Source organism: Xiphophorus hellerii, chromosome 1, assembly GCF_003331165.1.
Source record: "Xiphophorus hellerii strain 12219 chromosome 1, Xiphophorus_hellerii-4.1, whole genome shotgun sequence".
NCBI lineage: Eukaryota > Metazoa > Chordata > Actinopteri > Cyprinodontiformes > Poeciliidae > Xiphophorus > Xiphophorus hellerii.
Window position 1 is genome coordinate 12,526,078 of NC_045672.1, and position 18,276 is coordinate 12,544,353.

The window sequence follows — 18,276 nt, forward strand, 5'->3', positions numbered from 1 at the left end:
TGACATAAATACAACAATAAACACCCTGACTGAACAACTGAACTCAAACTTTAGAAAAAGAATGCAAAGGGAGAACATTGGGTGGACCAGGTTTTGACAGAGTGTTCCTCTAGTTCCCAAATATGTTGTATACCTCAGACTTCATGTTTGTTTATTTATCTCCAGCGAATATTTCGGGCAAGAGGCAAGGTACACCCTGGACAGGTCGCCAGTTTGTCGGAGGGCAACACAGAGACAGACACTACAAACAACCACGCACACACACACACTCACACCTAGGGAAAATTTAGAGAGACCAATTTACCTGACAGTCATGTGTTTGGACTGTGGGAGGAAACCGGAGTACCCAGAGAGAACCCACGCATGCACAGGGAGAACATGCAAACTCCATGCAGAAAGACCCCAGGCCAGGAATCAAACCCAGGACCTTCTTGCTGCACGGCAACAGTGCTACCAACTGCACCACTATGCAGCCCCATGTTTGTTTAGACAAATGCAAATATTTCAGAATAATATTTTTATGTTTTGCCATTATTTTAACAAACTGTGATTCAGCCCCTATCATTTCCCAACAAACCGCATTACCTTGAGCCAACTGTCCACAGGTGGAGAAGTTGGTGCCGTTCTCACCTCTTGATTACACAATTCTCTGCTCTGATTGACTCACACACTCTGTTAGTAATTTTAACAATCACTTTTTCACAGTGGGGTAGCACTTAATGTTCTCACATAATACTTTACGCGGCCAGAGTATGCAAAGAGAGGGATTTTTTTGTTCTTTGAAAAATGTGCAAGATCATCTTTTGGAGCTCCTTTCTGTACTGTTCAGCTCACTGGAACTGAGAATGACTGATTTTGTGTCTACTGAAACATTTCTTTGTTGAGCCGGGCTTTTGATTTGTCTCATTATCCTGCCGACAACTTATTTTCTGTTTGTGTGGTGAAGGAAATGAATAGTATTTAAAATCTGTTTTTATTTGAAAGAGTTTAAGATGCCATACGCTCAGGAAAGATGAGTTCTAAACAATTTCTATGACATTAATTGATATACCCTAGGAGTGAACAACATAAGAAAATCCTAAAATGCAATACAAATGTGATGACACTTTTAGTTGATATATATATATATATATATATATATATATATATATATATATATATATATTATTAAGGATAGAGGAGAAATAATGCTATGTACTCTACAAGTAAATTCATATTTACTTGAAAAATAAATAATAAATTCTTATTTATTTGTAGAGTACAAATAAATTTTTATTTATTTCAATTTCTTATTACTTATTGCCAATATACTATATATTCTGCTGCTTGGAATTACTACTAGTTCTAAAATAGTATGTTTTATTAAGTAGACATATCTTCATCAGCTTGAATATTCTGATGACTTGTATAACTCCGAATAAAGTAAGACAAAACTTCACTTTAACAAACTATATTCTGAAAGGGTAAATGATCAGAATACATAAAACTGTAATGCGACAGAAAGTTGTCATGATACAGTTTTTTTTTTCATTCGCATGCATTGAGATACTTTCCAATGAAGTAAATGATTCTAAATTAACACATATTTGCTATTTTTATATTATCTGTCAATAATAAACAGCGATGCTAACTACTCCGTTGTTTTTCCCAGACATAAATATCAAGTAAATTTGTATTAAAGGGTGTGAATAATTGTTCTGGGTGCTTTATATCTACTGCAAGATACTCTGTGGAACCGCATCTTTCAAATGTGCAGGTTGTGAAAAATCAAATTAAACAAATGATCGGATACTAATTGGTTTCTTAAAGATTCATGTAGAGTAAAGGAAACAAGACACGGAAAGTAAAACGCACAATTGGCTTCATTTGATTGACTTCAAAGCCCTGTTTGGAATGGGTGGTAATCAAATAATTCAATTGTGAATGACAGTGAGTTGCAGATTTTCATTGTGGCTCCATTTACTCTTAGTATAATGAACCGACAGCATCAATTTCCCATTAATGATCCGAGAGGAGGGAAGAGAAATGCAACATGACAGGCCAAGGACGAGCGGAGTCTAAGAGTGGGTTTATGCGCAATATATGCACAGGTTGTGCCACAGTGTATCCCGGCAGGTCTGCTCCATGGAAAGTGACAGCTATTAACTATGACTTCCAATCTGTATTCATAACAAACAAGTTCACTCTATGAAATGGCTCAAGTCACGCACCGGATAAAAATCCCTGCGAGCTGTATGTGCTTCTATCAGCAAGCATACAGCTTATGTTTAGGAGGGTGGGGGTAGATGCACTGGAAGCACAAAACAAGTGATTTCAACCTTGAGTAAATCTGAAAAGCACATTTCCATTAGCAGAAGGAGGTCAGATGCATTAGGTCCTGGCCCTGCCACCGACATTCAGAGCTTCTCAAAGCACAGAGTGATAAGCCATAAAGTAAATATGGGGTAGCCCAGTAAAAGGATTCAGTCAGCGCTTCTTTTGAACGCACAACAATGTCTTGGCAGTACAGAAGTGTAGCTTTGAAATGCTTTGCAGTTTTAAAATATCCTAACACCACCAATCTGCTTCCTGCAGAGGGGCTGTGGATTTTGAGGCATCGTTAAAGTGAAATAATGGCTTCCTGAACGGGGTGTTGGAAACCCTTAAAAGGGAGATAGAGGATCTTGTCAGGGACTGCATTGGGCTGATGTTGAATTATGTCCTGTCACCCTGTATGAGAACATGACTCTCACTTTTTTTTCAGGGCAGAGAGTCTATTTAAATACAAGTCAGACTTCTCTCTGTAGATGTGAAGCTGCATTTCCCCCTAGCGCGGTAAAAATACAGAGAAAAGCTGAAAATGTTTAGTGAGGATTATTGGGCTCAAAATAAATATGTACCTACTTTCTGTTGGCAGTGTCTCGCTTGTGGTGCGCCAGCATCAAGATTGTTTCTAGTGTTACAAGCTCCAATTAACAAGTTAACTAATTTGAAAACTTTAGTTAATGATGTCAGGGGTCAATTACAGTCTGCAGCAGGAACACACACAATGCATCCTGTATTAAGTTGTGTTTTCACAACTGCTGAGGATACTGTATAGCTGTCTTATTTAGCTTTGATATGTGTTAGCTTAAGTTCAGCAGTCTTCAGAAATATGATAAACTGTAAACAGATCAACAAACATCTGGCTTCAGCTCTCAGAGTGGCTGCCACTTGAGGAAGACAGCTTAAGTCTTTTCCTTCTGCATGGAGCAAACACAAAAACATCTTCAAAAAGTCTTCCTTCCACAGCTGTGAAGTCCAAAGTCTTTCTGCATTTAAGAGCTGGTGATCTTTGGTGGTTGAAATATCATCCACAGGCCTAGCATCTAGCCTGGATCTACCAACGTTATGTGTTCAGGGGGCCTTCAATGAAAGGGGCTAATTACAATGGCTGAAAAAATAAATTCAGTGTATTATTGCACAAATCAGAATCTAATAGCTTTTGCAGACTGCTTTTTAAAAATAAATATGTCTTGCAATAGAGCTGTACTGAACACTGAATTACTGTACTAGTGATCAATCACAGTGCGTTATCTTGATTAGATGATGTCCAGCAGGGGTGCACTGAATCAGCAAGTGAAAATTATGAGCACTGACTCCAGATCAGCTTTACTTTCAGTCAATTAGCAAGGGCCACAACCAAAATGTCAGTTTGATTCATTTAGTGCCAGCTTTGATGTATCGCTGAGAAGTTGAAAGGCAGCTCACTGTAAAAAAATCAAATGCACAGAAAATTTCTTAGATAACAAACTGCATAAATGCATTAGTGATAAAGTAGCCTCACATTTTATCAGAGGATAGGACAGTAATTTGGATCAGTGAGATCCTAAAGATATTTTCAATCACCTCCCAGCCAGGGGAAGGAAATGAGCAGAAACTATCTACTACATGGTGGACTGCACACTCAACTTTCTTTTCTGTTGCTACTCTTCCATTAGCGTTGCAGCTGCATCTTTGCAGTATGATTGCATGATGTCATCAAAAATGTTCTTTTTGTCCTAAAGGTTTCAAGCATACCGTCACACGCCTGTCATGGTGGTGGAGCGACTATGGATGTTCGACCCAATTGGTTGCAAAAAAAATCCTCAGATTGGCATCAATGAAAGCTTCTTTAGTTTCAGTGCAATGGCGTAAACCAAACCACAACAACATGAACAATGAATGACAGACTGCTTAAAGTCAAATAATGAAATCTGAAGAAAGCATTTCAAGGAACAAACAACGGTAAAATGGTTTACATTAAATGAAGACCTAACAAAACAACACGTTATTTACAAACCAAGATGGACAGAACCTATATTATTTAATCTCAATAAATACTCAAAACCTAACATAGAAAAAAACCACAATGTGAAAAATCCCCATTTTATCCACTTCCTGGTAAGGTGCAGTTCCAGAACTAATAAAGTGTGCTCACGTTCCTGGGGAATGTTTTGCCTGTACACACCTGCTGGGAGAGGGAAATGGCAGAGGTACAGTAAGTAGTCACAAGAACCAAACTGTCAATTTTTACTTCATTAAATGTTTTGAGTTTATGTTATCATAGTTTAAACAATCATTTAATTCAATACTGAAAATAAAAAGAAGTAAAACGAAAAGAAAAATAAAAACTATTGGAAATCCAGATGCTGTTATTTTTTTAACTGTGCTCCACAATTGTGTTCTTCTGAACAGAAAAATTGCATGTCTAAAATATAAATGTAACAATGACTCATTTTTACAAATCCAAATATCTATAAACCTATTTGACTAAATTCGAAACTCTGATTACAGGGAAAATAATAGGATTTCTTACTACTAAGTAAATTCAAATGTTTTATTTTTCATGTTTTCAATACAAATAAACTTAGGAAAAGGAAATAAAACTCTAACTCTTAGGATCCAAAAGGATTTGGTTCTTGTCAATTTCTAAAATTATTTCAATATGGCCTTATGTGTACAAGAACAGATTGCAAACAGATTACATCATGCTAGTATTTACTAAAGAAAGATGAAAACCTAAATTGATGGGATTTGCAAGAAAAAAAAGTATATTTTAAAAACAATGCACAGAATATAGAAATCTAAAGACAATTGACTTCCATCATATCTGTACATTTTACAGGACATGTGAAGAAAATTAAAATTTAGTCTCTGAGTTTCAGAGCCAAGAGGCCCCTGAGGTTTGTTGCTCTTGATTTTGTTAAACTCGCTTCACCTAGAATATTTATTTTCACTGCTTCCAGACATGGAAAATATTTAATATACAACTGAGTTATTCACAGCACACTAATAAAATGGCTATTAGCAGTAATTTGGATTATCACCTTAAACTTTTTATAACCAGTTAAAACTTGGCAAGCCTGATTTCACTTGTCTCAAAATGACCATCAAATGTCTTACATAAACTCATTTCAAGCTAATTTTCTCTCATTTCTGATTATTTAGAAGCATTTTTCTGTACATAATAACACTACTGTTTACACTTACAATAGAACTGAAAATTAGGACTGAAGGAGGATAAAAGAGTGATAGTGTGTGGGTGTGTTTAGACATATGTCTGAAAGATGATGGCATGCCTGCAATTTTACAATTATGATAAAAAACAGGGGTCATTCATCTTACTGCATATCTTTAGATTCTGAATGCGTTACTCAGAAGGAATGATTTCCAGTGACAGCTAGTTCAGTTAAACATATTGAATAGATGTTTCCAAGTAAAAAGGGGTTTGATCTTAGAACAGCCGTTCCACCAATAGAAGGATGAATGAAAGCTGATTTTGGCTGCTTTTTTGTAGAGTAGCAGGGACACAAGGACACAGACATAAGACAAAGAATAAATATAAGACTTTAAGTCTTATATTATTCTATTCTAGCTTGTTATTTACACATCAACAAATATGCAAAATAGTGTCTGCAGGAAATACTTGAGTTATGTTATGGTTCACCTTTCACAGATTAAAAAAATTAAAGTGCACAGTAATGCACAATATCAAAAATAATCTGCAGCTGAGGGGGATTTCATTCTCAAAAAGTCAATTATAATTGCTGTTGTCTTTGTACCTGCAGCATGTTCTTCCTTTTGCAAGCTACAGGAGCGCTGAGAGCTGAGATATGTGCATCACATCAACTATTGCAGCAAATGTACCGCATGCAGTCAATTAAAAACCACCAGCACTTTATCATTTACCGTAGATGATTACTAATTCATTGGGTTCAATATATTAATACGAACAGTTATATTTTATTTCGAGCTGATAGTGAGCAGCTGTCAAAAAGCAAGCAACATTTTCAATGAACACTCAGTCAAACATTTACATTTTGGATGTTGGACATCACTGGACCGTGCAGCCTAAACGCATTCGCAGAATTCATTACATGTGGAATCATCTAAAAAAAAAACTCTTCATTTTTGACTTCAAATATGACTTGTAGGTGACTTCTGAAACATCAATCCAATTCCAAATAAATACATTATACTTGTTTACTGTATGTCTATTCCCTTACATGTAATCCATCCAAGTAAAAGTCAGCCAAGGTTGACTAATTCTATTTCCACCAGAGAATAAAAAATACCCTCTCTGAAAGGCTATCTAAAGAGCACACTGTCTTTTGTCACAGCACTCAGAGAAAAGAAGCAATTTCCTCCTGCAATTTGTAAAAATTGCCTCGAGTACAGACAACACACTCGGAGACACAAGACACTTTTCATATGTGATATTATCCTAAACAAATCTGCTTTCTTACAAATGATAAATAATCTGCTAGATTTAATTTGGTGCTTTCCAATCTGTCAAAACAGGACACTTTTAAATATTATTTTTTATGACACTGCTGTCACACTGAACCCTAGCACTCCTGGTTCTGCAGCTGTTTGCTGACTGGAGCGTAGGCATGAGAGTACCTTGCAGCAAGGGTCGTCCGAAAAACATTCAAACTGCCAAATCCAAGCATATGGCTCATTGCTTCAGCTTTTTATATTCTAACACAAGGTAAGATGTCTCATTATAACACAAACAGAAAAAAGCTGCTGGAAAAGTGGGACTCCTATTAAGCATCCAAGCGGTTATGTGATTAAGGGCTCATTTTTCCCTCAGGGGGGGAACAGCAGGGTTCACCGCAGTCAAACGTGGAATGGGACATTTAAATTCATCCATAATATCACTATCAAATATTTTCCACTGCCGATATTAAAATATAAAACATTTTGTCATCTCGTAACCAAACACCCCAATAAACACGTTTCATATGTTTTCAAATTAGATTGACAGTTTGACACGTTTTGGTCTGTTTAAAGCGGTTCTGGAGGCCCCGTCTCTCTGTGGGGGGAGGCTGTAGATCAAACTGCATCGAGGCTGTCAAAATTAGATTTGCACATCTTCAAAAGAAGAAAGGAGTGCTAGAAACATTGATGTTACATTCAGTGCTGACTTTGACAAGAGAGTGTTTTATAGATTTGCATTAAAAAAAAAAGGAACCTGAAAAGCGCATCAGAAGCATTTTGCAAACAACAGACCGATGCGTTTTCGCTTACCTTGCAGGGGCATTTGTTCCCCACATTTTCTCAACATTAAGACCAACAAACGGAACTCTGGAGAATGAGAAAATGTCAAACGGGGGAGATACAACACTATCCGCAGCAGATGAAACAATCCGGCAGCTTCTGTAAGAGCGCCTTTATGCACCGATTAACCGCTTGGTTCTGGGGGAAATTAAAACCTGTTTCACTGATGCTGACAAGCATTGGTCAAAGGAAGCACAGTAGCAGGATTTCTGCCCCCCCAGCTTCAAAGACACAGAAGTGGAAGAAATGATGAGCTTGTCCGCATTCATGCTGAATAATCATCAAAGATACATTTCCAGGAGAATGCATACTGACGTGCTTCAGACTGTAGAGGGAAAAGTTATCTATTTGTGGTGGAGTTGAAAATAAATTTTAACCATAGTCACAAAACTTCAAACGATACCAACCTACTGCAGCCTCTACACTAATTGGCACACCTTACATAGATATATAAAAAGCCTTGCAGTAAATTCCTCTTATTTCACAGCAGTATAATTTAAGACAAAAACAAAGAAGATGTAAAAGAAAAAGAAAGAGTAAAGTTTATTTTAAATACATTTGCCAAGCGGGAAAAATGACTGGTATCAAAATTGTTGCTATTTGTATGAACAAACTAAAGTTTACTTTTTTATGTTGGTCTGATTGCTTAAACACTGTCTAATTAGCAATCCGTGACTTCATGTTTCCCTAGACTAAAAATATAATGTGATGCGATCACATTTCTTTTTGCCACTCTTAAACATGGGAAACACAGATTTAATTCAAGATCATCACAAAACATGAAATTGGAATTAGATCTTCATTGAGACTTAATCATTTCCAAAGTAAGATTAGTAATAAATATGTTCAAAACAACCGGATCTGTGATAAGCAAGGCTGCACAAGAATCCAGATTTTTTTCACTTGAGTGAGAAAGATGGTAATAGGTAGCAGAAGAAACACAGTAAAGAATAATGTCTTGGGGTATACAAATCACCTTAAGAACCATTAGATGTTATATGTCAGCATGAGGCATTCAAAATTATATTTCAAACACGAATGTGAAAAATTTCCAAAACACAAACACTGGAAATATGTAAATTGTTTAGATACCACAAAGCTTCAGCCAATCTGAAAAAAAACCCTTTCAGTTGAATCTGGCATAAAATGATAGATAAGTACATAGCACCTGTTAGGTATAGTGGAGGTTCTGGGATGCTGTGGACCAATTACCCTGTCAAATAAGAGATGACCAGGATTTTAAACTGTCTAGATATCTTAACCAAAAGATTATATGCAAACTAATACAAAGCAAATAAAAAAACAGCTTTGTTATAAACTGTGTCACTGGGGATTTTATTTAAAAATATTATTATTTAACATGATTTTTCCCCAACTAAAGAATTAGTACGTTGAGCAGATCATACACGAAGGTGACTGACAGGAGCTCTGACTGAGTGTTTTTGACAGGAAGCAGGTGCATTAGCACTGGGAGGAGGTGGAGGAGTTAGATTTTTGTCACAGATTATCTGTCTCATATAACACTATCACAACATAGTGATGGCTTTCAACTAATATATGAAATAAAATACATTACATATTACAGCTTTGAATCAGAGATTAAGCTGTTTGTATTGTAAAATTACATGTAGATACTGTATACTTGCAATTAAAGTTAAGTTAATGCATGTTAACAATTAGTCTATTTTAACACCCATGTGTAGGTGTAAAGAGCGCTGGATACTTACTCCCAAAGATGTAAAGAGGTGATATAAGGGGGTGGAGGGGAGTTACCATCTAAGCAAAGCTTTGTTATTCTGCTTAGCAGAAGTACCAACCAAAAATATTCTCTGCAGATTGCATGCCAAATCTTTCCTCACCCTCCTAGAAATCAAGCTGACAGGCCAAAATGTTGCACAATAAAAATGACTCACTCCACTAACTTCAACGGCACAAGGAGACACAAGCAAAAAAAAAAAAAGCCACCAGCAATAGAGAGTCTCCTCATGCATACCAAATTTCATATACCGGGTATAAAAATGCTATGTTTAAAGGTTTGCCGTCACGTGACTAAAACACTAGAGAATCTTACCTCCTGAGTGAGGGGGTGGGCCACACAGTAAGACCACTCCTTGACCTTCACGAACCCTCACTGGATTTCTTCTCTGGGTCTTGAAACTTCTCCAAGTCTGTTTGACAAAAGCAGCAGAGTAAGAGATGAAAAATCATCAGAGAAATTCCAGAAGCGAGACGGTGCCCACACAAATTGATATAAAGAAAAAAAAAAAAAACATGTGTGAACATTGCATAAATGGTTGGTCAGTAATTTTAGATCAAGGTAAATGACAGCGAAATGATGTTGAACAGTGCAGAAACTCTCCATGTCTGTCATATGTTTGCATAAATATTGCTTTGTAAAGTCCATAACATTTCTGACTGGAGCAGAAAGCAATTCTTCAAGCATAAGTCACACATGAGTGAATTTAATTGAAACAGCGTATTGTTATCGCTCTCTGTGTTTGATCCGCTGCACAAAGACCGGCAACAATTAAATGACAAAGACAGAAACATCATTTGTATGGAAACCGATTATTTGTTGACAACCTGCTGAGAGAAAGCAAATAGAGACAGGAATTGCTGAACACTCTGCTAAGTCTCGCCTGCTGCGGCTCTTGGAGATATTGCAGACGGCAAAGCCAAATGTGTGCCTGACATAAAATGACATAATAAAGACTCACTTCAAAACAACAGGGATAGAGAGAATGCAAATCTGACATCTCCTTTGTAGCAGCAGAGCAGGAAGAGGCTCTGGATAATGAATAGAGAGCACGATCTTCACACAACTTTTGAGCAATGCAAAGTTGTTTCTTGATAAAGAAAAACACACAAAGGGGGAATTTTTTTTCATTATTTTTCCATATATAATTTATTAAAAGCTTCTATACAACTTAAAAAAAAATCTGTATATCATGTTTTGTCCATTCTCCTTGCAAATTTGTCACGCTTCCATGATCAGATTTTTATCAATTCCTGTTGAATGAAGCTATTTTCTAAGTACACAATGCATTCAGAGCCCCAGCTAATGTTTTTTTTTTTCTCCATTTATCCCTCAGACACAGAACACAATCAAAACTTCAAAACTTATGGCTGATTATTGGTCAGCCATAATATTATGAGCATTAATGTGGCGTAAACAAAATTAATTATCACTTCATCATATCACATCTTAGTGGGTGGGATATATTAGATAGCAAGAGAATATTTGACCTCAAAGTTGATGAGTTAGGAGCAATTCATTTTCTTTCTTTTTGCTCAATCAAGACATTGATTTTAACTGAGACAAGTGAGGCCTGTGGTGCTTTAGGTTCTGTTGTGCTGGGTTATGCTGTGACCTCCAGGATGAGTTGTTGCTTTTTTGTTTTTGAAACAATTTCAGTGTTCAAGGTAACCTAGGTGGAGTCCCAAAGCTGTGACGATGTGTTGATTTTTCAGATCATTCAGACAATTTCATGTTCCCAAACAAATTATACGTAAGTGATTTCCTAATTGTATGAGTGGCCCTAAAAAATAACACTTCCACTTCCCTCTGAAATAGGGGTTGATCCCTGATCATTTATGATTCAACAAGGGAAGAGGGCTTACTTTTTCCACATCGGTTCAGGTTGGTTTGCATATAAGTAATCTGTGTGACGGTAAATTCACAGTTCTAAGTAGAAAAACCAGGCAAACACACATTTCTATGCCGGTAGATTGCTTGTGCCTTCCACATTTTCTGTGTTCTTATGGGCTTTAAACTTTGGGCAGCAATGTGTGGACATCATCCAAACCATAGTATGAAAGTATGAGGACAACAAAATACAGAGCCAGCAAAAAAGACCCAATTACCCAAACCTTTCACTGTACAATATATCCAAACAGGCTCAATTACTATAACCAGAACTTCAGCAGAATGTCCTGGGTTGCAACACCTCATTTTTACAAGCTTTGGATATTTCTTATGCAGTTGTTGGATTATAAGTGCTTGAGTGGCACCTCTGCTCTAACCCCCTAAAATACCTAGAATAAGGACTAGTATATAATGTTCAGTTTGAGAGCAGAGCAGCCATACATAGAATTTAATATGGAAAATATAGCAATCTACTGTCTTGTCAAAATCTTCGCATCTTGTCAGAAATGCATACATTGCATGCTAGGTTACTATTAGAAATGTTAGCTATCTCTTGTTAGAATGGAAAAAAAACATGAGATAGCTAGCATTCTGTCATATTTGTCTGGTCTGGATTCATGTTAAAACATAAAAACAGTAATAGATCAACTACAAAAAAATAAAATAAAAATTTATTTGGTACTGTCGAAAACAAATGTGTTTTTCATGTCATTGACTGTAACATTAAATAACTACGTGGTAAACAAATAAATTACAATATAGATTTATTGAATGCACTTACATGCTTTTTCTGAGCAAAATACTTGGTAATATGAGAATACACTAAATAAAAATTTATAAGGCTTATTAAAAGGTAAGACGTGGTGAAAACTACATTTGCTTGCTACAGACAATAATGCAGCATATTCTCTTTAGGTAAATAAAACCTGTAGTTATATTTTAAAGGGTTAGTATTGTGTATTTTACAGGCCAATTGTACTTGATTTTATAACAAAGTCATGTGAGTATGCTACCTTCAATTATTATAAAAATGAAACAAATTACCATTCCAGGAAAAGCAAATTAGTAGTAGAGACGCTGACTCCTAATTGCATTCATCATTTTGTGTCATTATATATCATTATCTGTTAATTTTTATTTCAAAAGGCATCAGTTCTCTCTAATGTCACAGCACCCTACTTGCTGAAAGCTACAGCAGGCTTCTGATGAAAGACATATACATGGAAACAAGCTGTGTATTTAAAAATAAGGAACTCTAAGCAAAAAGGTTTAGCTATCTAACACTTGCAACCAGTTTAAACCATAGATCCCACATTTTTCATCTGCAAACCATCAGTCCTCCTCTATTGTGGATGTAAAATATTTTTCCTCACAACTATACTCTCATGACTGCCGCCACATCTTGGAGTTGGTTTATCATGTTTGGGTAGTTAAATTTCTTTTGCATTTAGAGTTATCCTTGCTGTCTTAGTAGCTTCTGTCAGTTTCTGGTCTGTACTTAGTTCTTGTTCTTCCAATCATTCTGTGATTATTTGATACCTTCTGTCTCTGTTCACTGATTGCACTCTCAGCTGGTTCCACTCTGCTCATTAGTCTCTGTTTCTTGTCCCACTCAGTACATATCCCTCTGTAGTTGATGCTGGTTCATTTGCTCAATCCTAGTGTAGTCTGCCCAGTTTGATGGTCTTCATCTTCAGTTCAGATCTTTTGGATTGCATACTTTGTTGTCCGTCATTTCTTTTTGTATTATCGAACATCTTTGTCTCCGCTGCCACCTCTCCCTCCTTTTGCCTGCATTTTGAGTCCTCCATGACCACCAACCCCTTTTGTGACAATGACTTCATTACCAAATCTGAGCAGAAATATTCAAATGTGATGAAATTCACTCCGGGCGATGCGCAATAAATCGTGTTTGAATAAAAAAGTAATGGAGACAAGGTCACAATAACCACTGGGCATAAAAACAGATAAATTTATTTTGGAGTTCAAAATGAACAATTGGACCAAATCTAATGTAAATTTCTTAAAGCCATTTGAAAAGATAGCACACAAAAGCATCCAATGAACTCACAAGTGTATCTGATCCCATCTGGGAGACATAATACTGTGAAAGAGGCTCTATATGCTTTTCTTTTACCAGCAGATGAAATGTGTTTTTATGATTTTTCCTTGTTGGCTTCAAATATTTTGCTATGGCCAAGATGAATGGCATTTGATTATATTGAGAATCACCAACAAATTAGACTCTTGATCTATCAAAAAGTGTCTCCCAACTTTGTCTCAATCTATCTAATTCAATCTGTAGGAGGAATTGCTGTCTTTTCTTTCCAAAGAACGATCTGAACAACCACTCATCTATAATATAGATAAAAATCTAATTCATTTATCAAGCTAAAATCTACACACTTATGGCAAAGTAAGCAAAACAAGCAAACATAAATTAGGCATATCAAAGTCTTACAACTCAACACTTCTAAAATTTTTACATATAAATATGTCTTTCACAGTATTGCACGTCTTCCACTTACTGTCATAGGAAGATAAGTCCTCTTTGGTGAATAATGCTCCAGCATGTATCCCACTAAGCAATAGACCGGATTTCAATGTAATGACAGTGTTTAGACCTAATTTAAACTTGAGTCAGGGATACATCAATTTCCTCTGGCTTGAAGATATAGCTTAATCTAGGTTAACACAAAGTGGTAAGTGCCTGGTTTAAAAGCGCTATTAGTCTTGACTTTGAAGTAAACATTTGAAAGCTCCTTAAAAAAAAGGCAAAAAAAAAAGGTAGTGGCAGAAAATGTAATCTGAAATTCAAATACAGGTTCATTTGAGTCACTAAAGATGAATTTTATCTTTGTGATTTTGTTCATGGGAGAGGCAAAAAAACACAAACTAGAGGTATTACTGGCGTTGTTCCGGCAGACGGAATCCACTAGTTCCTGAAGTGTGGTCAAACATTTGCACTGTTTTCTCAATATCAGCAGAGCCAAAGTTCAGTTTGTTTTCATAAAACTGTCAGTTGTAGAGCATGATTTGTAATTTCTAAACACATCGTCACTCTCATAGAGCAGCAGCACCTCTTTGATTGAGTTTGTTAGTAGCACGGAGAGACCACATAGTCCGCTGACAGAATATCTCAGAGGCAGAGGAGAAGCAGAGTTAACTTGTAATTTGTAAAGTAAACTCATCAATTTTCTCATAACAACAAACAAACAAAAAGAAATGTTTGCGTCCTGGACCTCTGAATGATTTGCACAACAATGAGCTTGCCGATCTCTGGCTCAGCTGGTAAATATGTCGGCTTCATAATTGATAGCTGTGAGACCATGTTGCTGTTTTTTAAATCCTTGGCAGTGTAATTTAGGTCTATATTCAAGTTCGTAATACGTCAGAAAATCTTTCACTTTTAAAACAAATATATATTAAATTTAACCAGTAAGTGTGTTTAGAAACACGTAATTGGGAATGCATCGTAGCAGGATGCATATTTCAAACGTATGAGAAGGATTGACGTTCTACTTCACTTCCTTGTGTTTTGACTTGCTTTAGATGATTTTCTATACACAAACCTACACAGCAGTGTAACAGCAGCTAAATTAATGTTCAAAATGTTACTACTTAATATGATTAAAGATATTATTAAACATATATAAAGTGTTTAATTGTCTCTCAGAACCTTATGAACACAAGGATTATAAGGGTAAAAATATTTTTCTATTTTTTTAAATTAAAAAAATATTCTAAAACACCTTTAGAGTCCACAGTCACTCTAGTCATAACGTTTTCATAATAATTTGGCAGTGAAATCTGATCTACCTCAAAACGTTTTGAATTTAAGCCAAATAAGATCATTTATATGACAAGAACTTAGACCAAGCGTCTTGACCAAAGCAATGGAAAAGGTCACATATTTCTCACATTGCAGCAAAGACATTTTTACGTCACCCTGAGAACAGAAGAGCTCCTCTGGGTGAAAGCTCAAGCTGGAGGTGTGCAAACACATATCACATTATATTTAGTTGTGCTTTATTTAGAACATAGATTGTAGTATTTTGAATTATAACATAATTCAATATTATTTTTTTTTCCTTTTGTACAGTATGATGTAGGACATTTATTTTCAGATTACAGATTAAAATGTATCTTTTAAAAATAACTTTTAAACAGGAAATACACTTTTCATCAGGCCCATTTGTTTTTGTAATAATTTTTTTTGGGGCCAGTCTGATGTAATATTCTAATCTTAAGCTCTAGGTTTTCATTAGCTTTACGTAAAAAGATTAACAGAAAAATGCTGTTAAAAATGCATATTTATTCTATGCATTTCACTTAATGGGTTACTGAATGTAACATGTCAATAACATCCTAATTCATTATTTAATTCATTAAATACCACTGTATTTAATGGTGGCACAGTTGGTAGCAGTGCTGCCTTCTAGCAAAGTTTCAAATCCAGGTCCAGTTTGTTTCTGCATGGAGTTTGCATATTTTTTCCTGTGCATGTCGGGTTCTTCCTGGTACTCCGGTCTCCTGTCACAGTCCAAAAACATGCCTGCTAGGTGAGGGTATGTGCGTGCCTGGTTGTTTGTCCTGTGTGCCTCAGTGGTGCCCTGTGATGGACTGGCAATTTGTCCAGGTTGTATCCTCCCTCCTGCCCAATGACCGCTGCAGAAAGGCTCCCCCCGACCCTGCAAGGATATTTCGATATAGTCGATGGATGGATGACTGTGTTGAATATGAATTCAGCTTGTAGTCCTTTCCAAAATGTGAGAACTACCCAAACCAGCATGTGTGACAAGTTTGTGGATTGAAAAAAAAGGCATATGAAAACAGTATTTTTCCCCAATTTCAAGCTTTCCATAAATTACTGTCATCAGAACGTGCGAGCAACACGCAGAGCCTGATTTATTACTGCCTTATTTCTAAATTTGAATATATGTTAAAAAAAAAAAACAGACTGAGTGAAGTTCTTTCTATCAATATTCCTTTGGTGTATGGTGGAGCGTTAATGAGCTAGATGCACTAAAAGCCAACAATGCTTGACAAGGCAAGCTGTTCAACGCCGCGTGGATCCTCTTATCAAGCCTATCACGGTTCTGCACCTCTATGGGCTTAGCCATGGCAGGGTTCGGGCTATTTTGAGTGCTTTCAGGTCCATGAAATTGGATGTGAATTTGCATTTTTGGGAGCTAGCTTTTCCGATGTGACTCGCGGTAATGAATGAGAGGCAAATGTGGAGAAGCAAAATGAGGCGATTCTACTAGAATGTGAGTTTGAGGGCAATTTGTGATGTGGTTACGTTTATCACCTCTCCACCGGACAAAAGGCAAGGAGAGTTTTTTCAGCGTTTTCTGAAGAGCTATTAACATTCTGCGGCTTTCGTGTTATTTCCTACCATTAAGCTTCCACTGAATGAACAACTGCATGTTTTGGATTGGAATAGAACATATTCAGGAAATACAATAAGCTACTTTTTATTACTCTCTATCGCAACATGTGCACTGTAAAGTAAAGTCGCCATCCCAACTTTACCTTGCAGAAGATCTTAACTTGTATAAATGAAATCCTAGTTGCTTTTGCCAAGAATGATCATCATTATTTTAATTTGTTGAGATCAATTGGATCATAAAATATTGAAATTTACCTAAGAAGATCCTATTTCTCATCTTGTTTATATGTTACCCAATTAAAAAGTACTATGCAGAGACTTTTCTTGATGTTAACGCTTATAATAAGATACATGTAAATTTGTATTATTATTTAAAAATATCACTAACGAAAAGCCAGGGTTCCCTGTGTGATGTATGTGAGCATGGACTATGAAACTAGCAAGTGACAGGATAAATGCCTTCTGTGTGTGGATTTATGCCGAAACCGGCCCTTGAGATTTCTTTTGTTCCAGTTTCTGACAGCTATTTAGACAAGTTATTTATAGCTGTCTGTCTGTCACATGGTACTTAAGTTGTAGGACAGCATAAAAAAAGTTCTTAGTATGCTGCAAATGTTCTTACTTGGAAAACACAGACATGGGGTCTGATTATTCATAAATCATGAGGTGGCAAAACCATAATAACTGACTATCAATGTAGGACACAAATTTGTTTGACAAGATCAAGAGACAGACCAAAATAAAGCAGAGAATATATTTGAAAAGAAAAATAATAAATGATTTTCAAATATTTTAACAAAGAAAGAGCTGAAAGGTATGGAAATGTATTCAGTACCCTTCGGTTCCCAAAATATTATCAACAACGAGCCAACTAATTAGCAAATAGAGTTAGAAAAACTGTCATTTAATCTCTGCTTTTCTCAAACATCTCAGAGGGTTGGGCAACAAACAGAATCGTGATGATTAAGGAACACAGCACACAGGTTGGAGATAGTTGCAGAGATGTTTAAAACAGGCTAAGTTATAAAACAATAACACAAGCTCCTAGCTTACCATTCAAAAAGAGAAAGTGTGTGCAAGAACAACATGCAGGTACATTTTGCACAACCTGAAGTACACAATACTAACCCCATAATAAAGCATGTCACTGCAATCAAGCCTAGGTGTAATAAGTAGCCATCTGCATAGCAATGGAAGGCAATTCAATGTTCCTAACAAAAAAAAAAGAGCCAAGGGCTAGCTCATGCAGGAAGAAAATAAGGGGGCCCAAAACTGAACCTTGTGGCACCCCACATTGAAGTAGAGGAGACACAATCCCAAAATTTGAGAGAAAAAAGTGACACTGCCAAATAAGATTGAACCACTGCAATGCAGTAGTCCTGAGACACACCTACTGCTCTAATGAGAAATGTATCCACTGTCTCTAAGGCAATTATTGTGGTTTTAATTGTCAAACCACAATAACAATGCATTCACTATGATAAGCTTCGGTACAATGTAAAGCTTGGTAACAAGATTGAAAAGCATCTAAAATACAATGTTTTCTAAAAAAAAGACTATTAATTGCTTGTAAACTACCTTTTCAAGATTTCTTTTTAGATAAAAGGCAGGCTGGAGATTGGTCTATAATTCGCAAGAATATCAGAATCAAGAGCAGGTTTCTGGAGCAGAGGCT

The 18,276-nt window shown here is 36.2% G+C and overlaps 1 protein-coding gene across 1 annotated transcript in view; it reads right to left on the reverse strand.

The window, feature by feature from the left end:
• cntn3a.1 (contactin 3a, tandem duplicate 1) overlaps positions 1-18,276 on the reverse strand; it is an 89,967-nt gene that overhangs the window by 45,137 nt on the left and 26,554 nt on the right. Inside the window, 1 exon segment of the mRNA XM_032572142.1 lies at positions 9,635-9,731. Coding sequence (XP_032428033.1) covers positions 9,635-9,731 — 97 coding nt within the window.